Source organism: Stenella coeruleoalba (genome assembly GCF_951394435.1).
Source record: "Stenella coeruleoalba genome assembly, chromosome: 14".
Classification (NCBI taxonomy): domain Eukaryota; kingdom Metazoa; phylum Chordata; class Mammalia; order Artiodactyla; family Delphinidae; genus Stenella; species Stenella coeruleoalba.
Genome location: NC_137160.1, coordinates 77,572,981 through 77,590,096, shown reverse-complemented (window position 1 = coordinate 77,590,096; position 17,116 = coordinate 77,572,981). Strand labels below are relative to the sequence as shown.

Genomic DNA, 17,116 nt, shown 5'->3' with positions numbered 1-17,116 from the left:
ATTTTTCTTCCTTGGGTATTAGAGTACTCTCATTCCCTAATTCTGAGGGGTAGTTGAATCCCTGCAATGTATACTTAAAAGGAGCCTAAATCAGTTTATAAAGGTTAGGTGTGACTACTATTTTAAAAAATCCTTCAAATTACTAAATGTAAGTATTTAAAAGGTATTTAAATGTAAAAAGTATATGTGGAGGTTTTTTGTTTTAAATCTAGAAGGATCTCACTTTCAGGAGTGAAAACCTTGGTTTTTTCCTCTTTTCAGATTTTTCTTTGAAAAATAATGACATTTTTTCCCAGGCATAGATGAATAATTGGCTTGCATAGGTTAGCACAGGAGAACATAGGCGATGTGTTGATTGCATCAAATATGTGACAGCAGACTAAAACGTAATTTTAGGTAGATTAGGATATATATAGCCTACTTACAAGATGGGAGTCCATGTTTCCTGTAAACTGCTGCATGCAGGAAGCAAGCTCTGATTAGACACTCTCTGATTCCAGGTTCTGTGGTCCTTAGGATGCCCCTGACTCCAGACTCTATCTTTATGTTCTTTGCATGCAGGACTTTCATTGCTGCCTCATGATCGCCCCTGGTGGGCAGGTGGGGGGACTGCTGGGTTTATACTCAGGTTAGTCTCTGACTTTCAGGTTACGTTTGTGAGAGGAAAGATTTGCTGGTAAATGGCTGCTGTAACGTCAACGTCCCTGGCACAAAGCAGTACTGCTGTGATGGCTGCTTGTCCAATGGCTGCTGCAGCGCCTATGAGTACTGTGTCTCCTGCTGCCTGCAGCCCAACAAGGTATGGAGAGTTGCTCCTTGTGCTGCATCTCCTTTATTCTTTCTGCCTGCATTTCACGAGGAGCATTAGAATCTTCTTGTGAGATTCTTCTGGAAATAGAAGGGAACCTTGTCGGTGTCAGAAATGGCTGCTGTGAGGTAGCCTTTGTCTGCAAGGAAAGGAGGTGGTTCCCAGTTCCTCCAGTGGTTCTTTGACAGAATGGGCCATTGTATTCCTAATCAGATATCTAAAGAATAAAACATCAGCCCTCCTGCTCACTTGAGCTCCCCTCTCTCTCTCCTTCCCCTCTTCTTCCCCGTATCAGCAGTCTGTTAGTTTAAGAGAAATTTCCAAGGTTACCTTGTGCTTCTGAGTTTGGAATTTATTACAGGTTCTGACTTTTGTTTCCATAGCAACTTCTCCTGGAGCGCTTCCTCAACCGGGCAGCTGTGGCATTCCAGAACCTCTTCATGGCAGTCGAAGATCACTTTGAATTGTGTTTGGCTAAATGCAGGACCTCGTCCCAGGTCAGAAGCTGTGATGCCTGTAGCTGGGGTATTTGCTGGTGGGAGTCAGGGTCTGCAGGAAAACTCGAAGATATGCACTGGGGGCTTTTGGTGGGGTGATAATGGAGAAGAGATTTAAACGACGTTGTGTGGAGCTTTGGTGGATTGATAGTACATCATCCCTTGGTATCTGAGGGTGATTGGTTCCAGGACCCCAAATCCCTAAATGTTTATATAAAATGGCATAATATTTGCCTCTTACCTACTTAAATCCTCCCGTATGCTTTAAATCATCTCTAGATTACTTACAATAACTAATACACTGTAAATACCATGTTTTGCTTTTTGGAATTTCTTGGAGTTTTTTCAAATACTTTTGACCCGTGGTTGGTTGCATCCACGGATGCGGAACCCGTGGTATGGAGGGCTGACTGTATTCAGAATGTGAACATGAGATTTATACAAGTTAGGGATGTAAAATATTTATATCAAATCAAGGTCTGACTAACTTGCATCTTCCCTATCTGATTAGCTTGTCTGTATTTTAACTGGAAGCTTAAAATTATTTTAAAGTCTGGGTGGAGTCCTAATAGTCCAATTCCTGAGAGAAGTTCTCTCCTCCGTCTTTGAAATTTAAGGCTTTCCAGCAACCACTCATTTAGAGTGGGTACTCATTTATTCGGGGACAAAGTTGTGGTTTATTTTAGGATTCAAGGGGATGGGGCAGGTGGGTGTTGAAAAATACACAGGTAAATCTGTAGGTTGCCAAGCTCTCAGTACTTTTCAGCACGTTGTCATTAAATGCTTTGCTCTTGGGCACTAAACACGGCACCAGCTGCTGAAAGCATCTGAACGTCTTTGCCTTTCCATCATTCCGCATCCTCTGCTCTCAGCCTTTGTGATCGGGCGGTTGTTGGAGCTCTCTTTGTAAAATCACCAGACGTGTTTGTCATACGGGTGCTCTTCCTCTGGCTTCCATTCATGGTGTCTGCAAGACTGTCCTGGCTCCGTCTGAGATGAATGACTCATTTGTCATTCTCTGGAGCTCTTGTACCCTTTGCCAGATTTCTGTAGTCTGCCTTTGGGTTTTACGCCACTCTTTATGTCTCTGGTCTGCTCTTAGAGCATTCAGCATCACTGGGTAAATGTTTCAGGGATTATAATGAGCATTTGAAACATGAAGAAATTCCTGATGTCCTTGTTTTGCTGGAAGAGCTTTCCATTTGAATGGGCTTTAAAGGAAATGTGGAGGATGGCTGAACCCATGACTTACTTTGATTCATACTGTCATTCTGAGAAATGTTAGAAAAGGCCAAGTATTTTCTTTCTTTAACTGATAAAACCCAGGAGTTATTTCCAAACTTGAGTGAAGATGCTAAAATTTCAGACTTTGCATTTTCATTGTAAAGAGAAATTTACCAGTTGGCAATTTGCCTTTATAAGTGTCCCAAGAAAAAGAAGATTTGGCTGCATGTTTGTAAATTGGATTAATACTTACAATTTAGATGTTTAGCCTTGGTTTTAGGCTAATTAATGAATTCTAGACTAGCCAAAAACTCAAGTTGCTTGTATGAAAACAAATTGCTGAAAAATTAGCCACCACGGATGATTGTCTGTGTTAAATCACACTTTGCTTGGCCAGATGAAGCTTGTGTGGTACTGTGGGATTCGGCTTGTGTACCAGCCCTTAGGTACATAAAACTTGACGAAAGCAATTTGAAGTGCATCTCCTTCATCTCTGCAGGGTTCAGTGCGGGGGACTGAATTCCTTTGAAGCACGGGGTCAGGTGCAAAACACCCATTGGATCTTAATCTGACTTAAAATACTTTGAGGAAAATTTTTTGTCTCAAGTTATCCTAGTCACAGCTAGGTTGTTAAAAAAAAAACTCACTAGTGTGCATAGAAGAAACAGTCCTGTGGTGACACTATGTCCATTTTCATGCCCTTCATTGGCATTCTGTGCTGAGCATCTGCGTTTGCTCCAGAAAGTGCCCTGGACCCTTTTGGTGACATTTGGAGATGGACTCACCCGGGCTCCTGCAGGGAGCGTCTGCCGGACGCCGTCCTGCTCTCTCTCACGGCGCTCTTCTCTTCCCTTTTGCCAACAGAGCGTGCAGCATGAGAACACCTATAGGGATCCCATAGCAAAGTACTGCTACGGAGAGAGCCCTCCCGAGCTCTTCCCCGCGTGACGGTGAGGGAGACTCAACCCACTGGGAGGATGCGCTGCTGAAGAACTTGTAGCCTGAAGCCCTTCTCTGGTCTTCAGGAGAAGACTTGACCTTGACCACTTGTGTTGTGCTCTTTGGCCTCACTCGCCCCCGGGCTTACCAGATGGACTTGTTCCGTAAAGCAGTTGGAAATGCCAGCCAGCGGGTTACATTCAAGAAAGACAAGACTGTGGGCGACCTGGTGAAGGCATCAGCACTCTGAGCGCCTCTCCTCTGCGGCTGCTTGGGGACCTGTGGGCATCTGTGTGTGTTCTCCCCGGGCCCTTCACTGTAAAGTTATTTATTGGACTTCTTTAGAGTAGTGGGAAAATTCTCATGTTTCCTATAGGAAAATTCTTTGATAGTTGAGTATATTCAAGGAGATTGTTCTTGTTGTTTTCTTGTGTTCTTGAGTTTCAAGAATGAGATCGACCCTTCACCCAGATAAAATGTTTGGTCTCTTAGAACATGCATGTTCTCTCGCGGTGGTTTGTTCTTGGTTTTGTTTTAACAGCATCTTCAAGAGTGGGCCCTGAACACCGTGTCCTGACATCTAAAATTGTCTAGAAACTCAGATGCTCTTCCCTTCTCATCCTGTGCCAGCTTTCTAGCAGCTGGCACCATGTGCTCTCAGGTTGTTTCCTAGTGGTATTTGGATATGCTTGTTTACCTATGTGCATGCACCGTTTTAACCAGAAATTCTGCCTTGTTGTCCTGGAGGGTTCTGTTCTTGTTTCCACTGCCCCTGTTGAAATGACTGGTCTTCTCAGCCGTGGGACAGTGGGAGCCTCAGGAAAGTCATCTGCTGGGCGGCCTCCTCCTCTTCTGTCATGGAAACCCCATCTTAAGGCGATTCCTCAGTGGAGATGCATCTCGCAACTGACTGTAAGTGGTCGTCCTTTATCGCTTTCAGCTTCGGGAGATGTAATAGGTACAGACATTTGGTTTCCCTGTGATTTACAAAGAAGAACAAAACTCAAGTTTCTGTCGGGGTGCCCTAAGAGACTCACATCTACCTTCCGTGGACATTGGATGTGCAGGCTGCTGGTCCACACGATGGAGGCGTCCTGTGTTTCTAATATGACACTAACCCTCTCTGGTCAAGGCTGAGAGTATTTGGTCCTCAGATCAAGGCGTCGTGCCCCTTTTTCCTCTCCAGAGTCACATTACCGCACACTGTTCTTTCCCAGAGCCCCTCACTAACCCTGGTATTGGGCAAGGTCTCCCTTGTTCTTTTTCGGTTGTTCAGCGGTTGCCCTCAGAGCAGAGCACGAGCTTTACAGCCCGCTTTCAGCATTTTTATTTCAGTGGAGCTTTTCCCTTGGGCCATGTTTGCCTTCCTGTATGTTTCTGCAGTCTACTCAATGGAATAATTTCCCTTAACTCCCTCCTGTTACTTATACTTATCTTCCCAAAGTAGTTTGTCCCCCTAAGTCAACTTTCTTAGAGGGTGAACTGTCTGTCAGTTGTTTTTAATGTTAGATCCCAGGAAATCTATTCAGTTTGCATCAGGTTTTTCAGATTCTGTGTGTGTTCACTGGTGCTAAATCAGACTGTGTGTGAAAGTAATGGACACGTCTGCATGTTTCACCAGCTCATTGCTTGTGGTAACTCAGTCTCCTGGTAGTTGTCACTTTGAGCTTATTTGAACCCTTGGGCAATAACGTAGATTTACTGTGAAAACAGTTTATATCAGAGGTCAGCCATACCTGTTTATTCTGTATTTGAATATTGGCGAGCACGTTTTGCATTTTCACTGCTTTCACAGCCTTTGCAACTTAGGTAGAGAATTAAGCTCGTTTGTTCCCACCTCGTAGATGAGGAAATGGAGTGAAGTGACTTCCCTGGGTCCCATGACGGAACCAAAACACGACCTTCATCTCCAGCGCTGGGTCCACTGTCCTTCCCACCACCCCTCGCCAGCTCCAACGCTGACTCATCTGTAAACACTCCTCTGAGAGCATACAGATCTCGGTTGTCCAGGCCAGCAGAGGGGAGAGGTGGTATAAGTAGCCAAATTGGGTCAATAATCCAAAGGTCATTTTCATTCAGCCCTGGAATATGTTTTTCTATACTCCTAAGAGGCATGTTCGCTGTTTTGGAATGTCACGGTACTGCAGACTCTGTAACGAAGCCACCCAAGGACGTGGAACATCATGGGCCTCTCCAGGCTTCTAGCCTGGACCCCTCCCTGCTCCCCTCTCTGGTTTGTTTCTGGTTCCTTCGACTGAAGGTTTTCAGAATTAGGGACCTTGTTGTAGTTTTGTATGCCCAGAACTTAGCAAAGTGCGTGATACACATTGGATTTTAAGAGAAGATCAGAGAAGGAATGAAAACACCTTTAGTTTAGAAGAAAAATTTTTAAATTGTTATGTTTGGGGTGAAAGGTAATTGGGTAATTCAAAGCATTTCCCTCAGTTCTGAATCTTAATTGCCATGCTCATTGCTGGAGCAATAAAGATAAGGTATGTTCTAACAGGGAAAGAAGCATTCTGTAGAAAAAGGCACTGTCTCCGCAGGGCCTGGGACTTGGGGTGGCCCTGGACCTGGCGACGCTGGGGCTGGCATCCAAGGGCGAGCTCAGCAGCTCTTGGAAAAGCGGGCGGTAGGATTTTAGAGCAGGGTTTGCAGTTTTTGGCCTGCTCCCGGAGCTGACTTGGAGGCTGTCCAGGGGGTGCCTCAGTTGGTGAGGCTGCAAAGGCGCTGTGGGAGCTGTGTGCAAGGTTCCGAGCAAGCTGTTCCCATCGTTGGGATTTGCAGGTAGATTGTAAATGAACAGATATGTTGCTTATTTAGTCTGCTCTTTTTTCTTTTTTAATGTTTATTGGAGTATAGTTGCTTTACTCTGTTGTGTTAGTTTCTACTGTTATTTAGTCTACTCTTCACAGGCTGGAGAGAATTCGGCCTCGCAGTCAGTAACTCCTACTTATTAAGGCATGGCCTTGGGTAGTCTTTCCTCTTCTGAGTCCCAGGCCCTGCTCTGTGATACGGGATTGCATCTGCTCCTTGTGGGGCTGTTGTGAGGTGTTGGAGTGAGTAAAGGCCCAGTGCTGGGCATGAAGTCCACATCTGCAGTCCAGTGGGGGTCTGACATCACATAGTTGGCAAGGTGAGGATGGGTGGGCCCCTTGGGTGGAAGGGTGGCAACTACAGAGTTCTAGGTATTATTTTTACTACTGTTTTTAGAAGCACTCATGCTAAAGATAATTTTTAAAATGCAGGTTATTCAGAAATGTGTCAAAGATGAAAGTAATAATGACCTAAAATCATGCAACCTAGAGATCAGCCCGTTTTTTTTTCTCTTTCCCTCATGACTTTCTAGGCAGATATGATAATACTTTTTCTTCTTGAAAGCAATCCTCTGATGGACATCCTTCTATGTGACATATAGGCCTATCTAATAATTTTTAGTGACCACCTGGTGTCAGTTTCATGGATATACTGTAATGTTATTAATCCCTGCTGAGGTCATTTAGCTTATTGCTGTTTTTTTTTTTCTTTTTTGGCTGCTACAAATAATGCACTGATGATATGCTTTCACATACACGTTTGTATGTTTATTTGAGAATGATTTTCACCAATTTATACTCCCACCAAAACTATGTGGGGAGTGGGACTTCCCTGGTGGTCCAGTGGTAAAGGATCCGCCTTACAATGCAGGGGACGCAGGCTTGATCCCTGGTCAGGGAACTAAGATCCCACATGCCATGGGGCAACTAAGCCCGTGCGCCACAACTACTGAGCTCGCAAGCCTCAACTAAAGAGCCTGCGTGCCGCAAACTACAGAGCCCACATGCCCTGGAGCCTGCGCGCCACAACTAGAGAAGAGAAAACCTGCACGCCACTACTAGAGAGAAGCCCGCCCACCACAACGAAAGATCCCATGTGCCACAACTAGAGAAGTGAAAACCCGCACGCCACTACTAGAGAGGAGCCCGCGCACCACAACAAAAGATCCCATGTGCCACAACTAAGACCTGACACAGCCAAAAATAAATAAAATAAATAAAGTATGCGAGGAGTGTCTTTTGTCATATACCTACGAACCCCTTGGTATCATTTTTTAACTCTTTTTGCTAATGGATCTCTATGTTCTAATTGATATTTAATTTCTTCCCATATTTTGATTGGGTGTTTATCTTTCACATGTGGTAAACTGCTCTTCTTGACCTTGGCCAGTTTTACTTTTGTTGGTCTTTTTCTTACAGAGCGTTCCTCACTGAAGGAGGCCTTAAACCCCTTTTCTTGTTTTTTTCAACCCTGCATTACTCAGAATCAAGTGGCTCACTTGTTGACTAGCTTTTCCAGTTGATCTAGGGCAGCAAATGGGGGCAGTTTTGCCCCCAGGGAACAGTTGGCAACGTCTGAGACATTCTTATCACAACTGAGGGCAGGCGGTATGTGTAGTGGGTGGAGCCCACCACTGCCCCCGTGACACAGTCATCCAGCTCCACGCATCAGCAGTGCCGGGCGAGGCAGAGAGGCCCTTCTCTCGGGTCACATTTTACCCCCTTCGGTTAAACAGAAAAACTACCAGGAGCTGAGAGTGGACTTGATTATTTCGCTGCCCTTGTCTTCTGCCGCATGCAAGTGCTGCTGATTAAATTACCCTGGAATCCCATAGGACGTGCTGCTTCCTCCTTGGTCTCTACCAGCCCGGTGCTGCCTCCAGGAATGGCATTGTTACTCTGCGGTGGCATCCCTCGCGCGCTGTCACAATCCAGGTGCAGACACCTCCTGTGGGCAGAATGACCAGGTTTACAGAGAGCCCCCCCCCCACCCCCCGGCTGCAGATCTGCCCTCCCCATCCCCCTACAGTGGCTCTCTGCAAGGAGGGCCTTTGGGGGTGGGGCGAGGGGAAATGAGTCACTACAGATTCCATTCGGAAAACTGGTCATTCTACTCTAAAAGGTACCACATAAGTAAGTAGTAATAATTAAAAGAAAAAAGAATCCGGTGGGATTGTGAGAGTTCTTTCCTACACAGCACTTTTCCTGACTCTGTGGCATCAGTGCATTGCCTTCCAGGCCCTTTGCCTTTGTGGACTCTTGTTGCATAGTGTGTTGTCATGGTGTGAGGACAGTTTTGGGTACCAGGATCCCCGTTTTCGCTCAGTCACATGTCTGCAACATTCAGCGTCCAGTCAGCTTACACAGACATGAAGAGGAACAGGTGGCCTCCGAGGGCCTGAGTGGGGAACAACAGCGGTTGTGTTTGTGTGGCCAACTACGTGTCCCGGCAGCCCCTCGCCACGTACCTTCAATTGTACAACTCGATTCGTGTCTGCTGTTAGAGCTGAACTGCTGGACTTTTTAAAAATAGAAGTACAGCCTTTAATATTATAATAAACAAAACAACTGGCCAGTTACAACCAGCGGGCCCTGCAGTCAGTCAAATGTTTGGATAGAGGTCCAGCTGTATTGTTTCTCAGGACTGTACAGTCTGTGGGCTCAGAGGAACCAAAACATATCACTGCTAGAAATGCATTTTATTTCTAAGAGGGTACTTTCCAAGTTTTTGGTAGGGTCAGTAGTTCCTCAGGTCTTTGGACTTTCTAAATTCATACATTTTTTTATGCAGCATAGAGTAGGCAAGCTCTCATCAGCTTACATCCGGTTATCAAAATCAGAAGTGTTTGCTAAATGAGAAAAAGTGGTGTTGGCTATCAGTTAAATTCAAGATTTCAGACTATGTTGGTCACATGTCACTATTACTGAGGGAGGAGTGTGTGTGTTTATAAGTGTAACAGCAAGATGAAGTCTGTGAGTAGCATCCTAATTTTACTGATGAGAGCACAGGCATTAATGACCTTGAGTAAATTAACCTCTTCTGGCTTTGGTTTCCTCATTTGTCAGAGGAGGGTGATTGCTAAGGTATCTTGCAGATCCAAAATTCCGATTTTTGTGCCAAAGATCCTGCCGCGTGTTAAAGCAAGACCAGAGCCCAGCGACTTGGTCCTTGGCTTTGATTTTCACTGGGTAAGTGGAGACCAGTTATCTGGAGCCTGTTTTCTTCAAATCAGGGCTTCCCCTTCTCTCTTGAAGATTTCGACTGGGGCTCACCACTTTTTGCCTTTTTCTCCTCAGATTTTCAATAGAGACCATATTCGTCTCTGCTGGGACCAACTTATTATGTATTGCTGCTCTGCACCTGTGAAGACAGCTGCTGTGTTTTCCATCATAAAAACAGCTGCCTTTTGGCAGGGAAGCCCAGAATGTGCTATGTAGCTATACCTTAATACAGTGCTAAATTATTTAGGCATGCTTAACCCGAGATGCTCAGAGCATCTTGGAATTCCTATTAAGGGCTTCTGTAGTCATCGCTCAGTAAAAGGTTTCCCTTTCATTTCTTTCGTGATTACTAGGCAGAAACCTGAAAATGTAGGGAATTACATTTTAAAATATAGAAAATTACAAAGATACTAAATTGTGCCACAATAGTCAGATCCCCAGCCCCCAAATATAACCACTAATTAAAGTTTTTATGTAAAGTTATCTTTTTTCGTACATGAATGTGTATTTTGTGTTAGTACATAAATAAAGGTAGAATCCTGCTGTACATAATATTTTAAAAGTTCTTGTTGTGTTGGCTTAACCTAACTATAGCTAATTGATTTACGGAGTGGGAAAAGTACACATTTTATTTTTAAATTTTTATTTATTTATTTTTTTAAAAGTACACATTTTAATTGTGTAATCTGGCCTCTAAAATAAAGCCAGGGTAGGATTGAAAGCCCTTTTGGAAATGCATACAAGTTTGTCATTGCATTTCTGCATCCCTTTTCTATCCGATTTTTACACAGTGGGGAGACAAGTCTTTGTGTTCTTCACAAACAAGTTACAGACATTCTATTTCAGCCAGAGTTGACCTGCAGGAAATGTGCTGAGGTCAAAGCCTGTCACGGCAGAATCCCACTTTCCTGAGAGAGCTAAGAGAAAAAGATGGGGGGGAGCCCCACTCCAGATCTCTGAAGTATGTCATTCATTTCAGTGAATCACTACAGAATTAAAAAAACAAAAAAATATATAAAATGCCTGGGAAGGACACATGGGGACCGTCTTTCTGGATGTCTAGTTTGGGGAAAGGATGAGCTGAGCTCAAAGCAGCCAAGTTTCCCCAAAAGCCAACTCTGCTTTGTCAAGTTTGTGGCGCATGTGATGGTTTTTGAGGGCAGGAGGGATGTCGTTTTCTAAAGATGTTCCCAGATGCTCTGTGGGCTGCTATTTGGAGCTGGAATCTTCTCTGCTCACCTCCATAGTCCCAGAGGCCTAGAGTTCCCCCCCCCCACCCCGCCCCCCGCACATGCTGGACTCAGTTTCTCTCGGGAGGTTTTTGTCTGGGCAGCAATCCAGGGCGTGCTCCGAGAGCTCAGGCCCTGACACCCGTGCCCCTCCTGAGCTTTGCCTGTAGCCTGCTGAGTGCCAGCTTGGAGGCCTGAGATAAATAGTCTTGCAGCTGCTTAGCCGTCAGCCGGGCTCATTTATTTGACACAAATAAGCTCATTGACCTGATTTAGCGCAGGGAGGAACTACGGAGTCAAGTCCAGTATGATCTTAAAGCCCTGTCTTTTCACCGCAGCCTTTTCAGACCTTCAAGGATGGTCACTGAATTAAACCATGGTCGTGGGCACTCTTTCAAGGAAAGAAGGAGGAAGAGAGTTAGATGGGAGGAAGAGGAAGGGGAGAGGAGAGAAGACGGAGGTGCCAGGGGCACAAAGAGCAGTTGCTGTCTGTGCCACTTGGTGGCACCAATTCCTTAGGCTTTCTGTCCTCAGCATAGTCCTTGTTGGGAGACTGTGGGACCTGTGCCTGAGTGGGTTCCCTCTCCTTAAGACAATGAAGGACCATCTGGTAGTGACGACAAACCAAGACTCTTTCCAGGGCCCGTCGATTTTGTGCACAGGGACTCAGAGGAGTATCCCTTGCAAGGAGAAGGAAATAGATCTGCTGCTGGTGCCCTCGAAGACACCAGGCTTAACTCGGTGCCCGTGACTGCCCGCTTCTTCCTCCTCTCCCGTTCACCGAGGCAAAATGTACAATAGTCTCTTGACCATTCCTGCCCAGACAAAAAACATTTGCACCATCACTTTCACACGGCACTGTCTTCTGAGGCTGGTATTCTTTCTCATCTTCATTTTAAGAACAAGGCTCTGATGCTCAGGTTAAATTTTGCTCCAGGTTATACTGTTAGATGCCAACTTCAGAGCCCTGGAAGGTGCATGCGGGCCCAGCCTAGGAACACTGTGATAGCAGCGACTGTCTTCCTATCATTTCTGGCGCTAAAGGCCTCTTATTTAATCCTAACAACCACGCTTATGTGATAGTAGGTCTTTTTATCCTCATTCTAAAGAAACGAACTTGGATTAATTTCTTCGCGTAGGGGAACACTGTCTTAGTGGTTTAAACCAGGATAGTGACGGAACCCAGATCTTTTTTTGCTCTTGGACCTGGACTTTTAGCCCCTGTGATGTAGTGCCATATTGGGCTCTTGAGCGGTGAGAAGGAGGTCCTCGGTGGAGGAGGGGTTACTTGCTCTGAAGCTTGCTGTTTGACCTTGGGTTTGGATCATCCTTGATTTAAGCAGAATGTTTCACCTGCTGCTAGTCCTGCCAGGAAGGGTTTTTGAATAATGCATTGAAAGGGGATCTTAGCCTTTCAGCACAACCCAGGTGAGAGGGCTCTATCTTAACATTCTTTTTCCCACTGAGCAGAGTCCTTATAATGGGCTGAATTGTCTCCTTCCAAAATCCGTATGCTGAATTCCCAACCCCAGTCCATCAGAATGTAACATATTTAGAGAAAAGGCCTTTGAAGAGGTGATTAAGTTAAAGTGAAGCTGTGAGGGTGGCTTCTAATCTAATAGTACTGTGCCCTTCTAAGAAGAGGGAGAGACACCAGGGCTTCAGGAAGGCAGCCGTCTGCAAGCCAAGGAGGGCCTCAGGAGAAACAAACCTACTGACACCTTCATCTCGGACTTCCAGCCTCCAGAACTGCGAGAGAATAAGTTGCCATTTAAGCTCCCCAGTCTGTGGTATTTTGTTATGACAGCCTCACTGACTGATAAAATCCTTGAAGGAAATGATGCTGAGTTCTACGCAAACCCGAAGGACAGCACGGGGTAGGGAGCAACACTGAGCTGCGTTGCTGAAGCCATCTTGGCTCCAATGTGTCTCTTCTTTTCTGGGCCTGTTTGCCCATCTGTGAAAGTGTACAGGGGAGCACGTATGAGGGTCCTTCCAGCCCTGGCATTCCAGGATTCTAGTTGGTAGCTTCAAGGCCTGGAAAGTGCTGCTTTAAACCTGTGGTGTTTAACTGCAGGGAGATTTTGCCCCCCAGGGGACATAAGCCAATGTGTGAAGACAGTTTTGATTGTCACGAAGTGTGTGTATAGAAGTACTGTGGGCCTCTAATTGAGGCACAGCCCCCACTGTGTTTTGAAGTGGAGAAACCCTGGGTTAAACTTCGTTGCCCCTTGAATGGTGATGATGTGGAATTGCCAGCCCCAGTCATTCATTCAGCACGTATTTACCTGGCATTTACTGTGTGCTTAGCTCTGTGCTAGGGAGTACAGAGAACTGGAAGACAGTCTTCTGGAATTTAAAATCGAGTTGATCCTGAGCCTCTGGTTTTGGGAACATAGTACCTAAACATTCTTAGGTGTCGATGCTACTGTCCGCCTTAGGATAAACTGTCACTTTGGGTTTCCAGAGAAAGTCTTTTATGCTAGGACATCCAGGAACCATTTATTTAGTCCCACCTCATTCATAGACCTACACTAGTATAGCTTGTTTCTTTTCAAAAAGGATTTGAGGAAACTCTATGTATTTGTATGTAGTACTGATTAGTAAAGCAAATTAAATTATAACCAGTTTAAAATAGAATGCCGACATGCAGTTGTGAGACAGCAACACAGTTGATGCATATACACTGTATGCATTTTTCTAATTTTTCCGAATTATAAAGTGACATGTTGCATTATAGAAAATTAGAGAAGAGAATAAAAGCTTTCATAATCCTTCCATTTGTAGATCACCATTATTTGGTGTGTATCTCTTTTCATATACATGCACATATATTAATATATTTAACAAAAAAGAAAATTGTGATCCTATTTTACCATTTTGTAACCAAATGAATGACCCTCTAATGGGGCTTTGACATCTGATTTGGTGATCACAAGGCAGAGAAAGTGGCCTGCATGCCAGGCTGGCTGTGGAGTTACAGAACCAAGGTCACTGCCCACCAAGAATGCATTGATCCAGGGAGGTGGGTGAAGGCCCACATTTCATTTCACAATTCCAGGGGGCATCATTCATTTGGTAACAAAGAGAATGGTGTGTTCCACGCCACCCCTTGCCCCTCCCCCTTTGTGTGACCCAGCAGCCCTGGAACTCTATTTTTGGTAGCAGCTTTGTTGAGAATACAATTCACTTACCATGCAGTTCACCATCTGAAGTGTACAATTCAGTGATTTTAGTATATCCACAGAATTGTGCAGCCATCACCACAATCAATTTTAGAACATTTTCATCACCCCAGAAGGAAGTCCCATACCCGTTAGCTATTGCCTTCCCATTTCCCCCCAGTCCTTCCAGCCCTAGATGACCACTAATCTACTTTCTGTCTGTAGATTTGCCTATTCTGGACATTTCATATAAATGTAATCATACAATATGTGATCTTTTGTGACTGGCTCCTTTCACAAACATGAAAGCACCATGTTTTCATGGTTTGTCCAATTATAGCATGTATCAGTACTTTGTTCTTTTTTAAAAATTTATTTTTTAGTTGAAATATTCATACACCATACAGTTCACCCTTTTTAAGTATACAGTTCAGTAATTTTTCCTATTCACAAAGTTATGCAGACACTACCACTAATTCCAGAACATTTTCATCTCCCCAAAAGAAACCCCATACCTGTTGGCAGTCCACTCCTCATTCTTCCTCCCTGCCAGCCTGTGGCAACAATTAATTTACCTTCTGTCTCTACGGATAGACCTATTATGGATATTTCATATAAATAGAATCATACAGTATGTAGTCTCTTGTTACTAACTTCTTTCACTTAGCATGTTTTCAGAGCTCACTTATGTTGTAGCATGTCTCAGTACTTCATTCCTTTTTATGGCTAAAGAGTATACCATCATATGAATAGACCACATTTGCTTATCCATTCATCAGTTGATGGGCATTTGGGTTGTTTCCACTTTTTGGTTATTGTGGATAACGTTGCTGTGAACATTTGTGTATAAGTTTTGTGCGGACATATACTTTCTGTTCTAGGCATATACCTAGAAGTGGAATTACTGGGTTATATGGTAACTGTATGTTTCATCTTTTGAGGAACTGCCAGACTGTTTTCCAAAGCAATTGTACCATTTCACATTCCCACCAGCAGTGTATGAGGATTCCAGTTACTCCACGTCCTTGCTAAGACTTGTCATTGTCTGTCCTTTTGATTGCAGCCATCCTAGTGATGATGAAGTGGTATCTCATTGTGGCTTTTGACTTAGCATATCCCTGATGCCTAATGATGTTGAACATCTCTTCATTTACTTAGTGGCCACATGGACGTCTTCTTTAGAGAGATGTCTATCCTAATTCTTTGCCCATTTTAAAATTGGGTTGTCTTTTTATTCTTGAATTGTTCGAGTTCTTTATATATTTTGGATATGAGCCCCTTATCAGGTTCATGATTTGCAAACATTTCTCCCATTCTGTGCATTGACATTTCACTTTCTTGATAGTGTTCTTTAAAGCATAAAAGTTGTAATTTTGATGAAGTTCAATTTAACTAGTTTTTCTTTGGTTGCTTGTGCTTTTGGTGTCATATCTAATACCACTTGATTTTTAATGAATGATAATATTCCTTGGAATAGATGTAACATAAAGGCATAATTATTTGATACTAACTTGCATAATGTTTTAATGCCCTTATCCCTACCTCCACCCCCAGTAACTTTATTCTGGTGATATCTGGAGTTAGACCTCAAGCCATTTGCAAATTTCGTCAGATCCCTGTAGCCTTTGTAAACACATCATTGTTCCTCATGTCTCTTTTTCTCCCCTGGAATGTGCTTAGCGATGCCCAGACCTCTGCAGTGCAATTGACAAGGTGCACAAGTCTCCAAGTAGCACAACTTCAGGTGCCCTTTGTCCCTGTGATTCCATCGCCAACGTTGCACTAATGCAACCTTGTGGGACCACGTCGCCATCTTCTGGCAAAGATGGGAAAGTGCAATGCCAGGAACTTGAACGTTCTGTGGAAGGTCTTTTCCTTTTTTCCCTTCTCCGTGGTAGATTGTCAGGTACCAACTAATTGTTTTCATTCTGACCTGCTTTTGTTGCTTTAAAAGGTTTTTCCACCTTTGGAGGTAGCGTTTAAAGATTCAACCACTTATGAAAACCAAATCTGTTTTCTATAAGGCAGGGAAGCTTGTGTGTTTCTCATTCTACAGGCAGTTCCCGGCGTGTGAAACATTTCATCATTGAGTAGAAAGCAATACTTTACCTTAGGTGGGGAAAGGAAAATGAATGCAAGTCATTTCTCTTGTCATATGGGTCACATTATCATATTTGTTGAGTCCCTGATAGTCTAGGACTCTCAGGTGTATCATTATACCTTCTCCCAGCCCTCCCAGGTATACCCAGGTGTATGTATTGTCCCTACTTTGCTGATGAGAGTGAGGCCTTGGAAAGATAAATGACTGACCTTTGTTTTCTAGGACAGAATGGGCAAAAACTTTTTTTTTAATGAATGATAGAATGGTCAGGAGGTGAAATCATTAGTATCCAGTATAATGCCTTATACTGTATTTTAATAGGTCTTTATTGAATGAATGAAAAAAGTAAATTCTGTGCCCTGACTCCTGACCTACTTTCTTTTCACCGCATCCAGCTGCTTCTCCTGTCGTACATGCCTCGTCATTTCAACAAATATTTGCAGTGTTGTTCAATGAGAGAACAGGTGTTTATAACTTTCAACCTTTAATAAAAGGAGTAAAAATGTGATTTTTTAAAAAATGTGCAGAAAAACACACATATTCACACCAGTGTTGTTCACAACAGCCAAAAAGTGGAAATAATCCAAATGCCTGTCAGAAGATGAATGGGTAAACAAAAATGTGGACTATCCATACGATGGAATATGATTCAGCCAGAAAGGAATGAGGTCCTGACACAAGCTACAGCATGGATGGCCCTTGAAAACATGATGCTGAGTGAAAGAAGCCAGTCCCCAAAGACCACATGTTGTATAATTCCAGTGCAACACATGTTGGGGTGGCTGCACAACTCTGAATATACTAAGGATACACTTGAAATAGGTGTGCATTTTATATTTATATTATGTCCCAATAAAGCTGTTTCTAAAATGTGTACAAGAAGCTTTGCAAAGGGCTGGTGTGGGTGTTGGGGAGAGGTGTTGTGCTTGGGACCCCCACGGAAGAAGTGGAACCCAGAGTGGAGAGCCAGGCTCAGCCAGAAGGACCTGAGCTTAAACTCCAATTCTGCCCCTGACAAGTAGCGTCATTTTACCCTAATACTTAGTTGCTCTGGAGTTTGGTTTTCTTATTTGTAAGACAGGCATGACAGTACCCTCCTCACAGGCTCTTTTTGGC

The 17,116-nt window shown here is 43.9% G+C and overlaps 1 protein-coding gene across 14 annotated transcripts in view; it reads left to right on the top strand.

The window, feature by feature from the left end:
- The window catches only part of SPRING1 (SREBF pathway regulator in golgi 1), a 312,066-nt gene that overhangs the window by 12,877 nt on the left and 282,073 nt on the right, over window positions 1-17,116 (top strand). For 7 of the 14 annotated variants that reach the window (XM_079942829.1, XM_079942831.1, XM_079942822.1 and 4 more), the window contains exons 3-4: window positions 648-799; window positions 1,192-1,305. In XM_079942829.1, the coding sequence (XP_079798955.1) occupies window positions 648-799; window positions 1,192-1,305 (266 nt within the window). The other 7 variants (XM_079942828.1, XM_079942821.1, XM_079942830.1 and 4 more) reach the window with 6 other exon arrangements.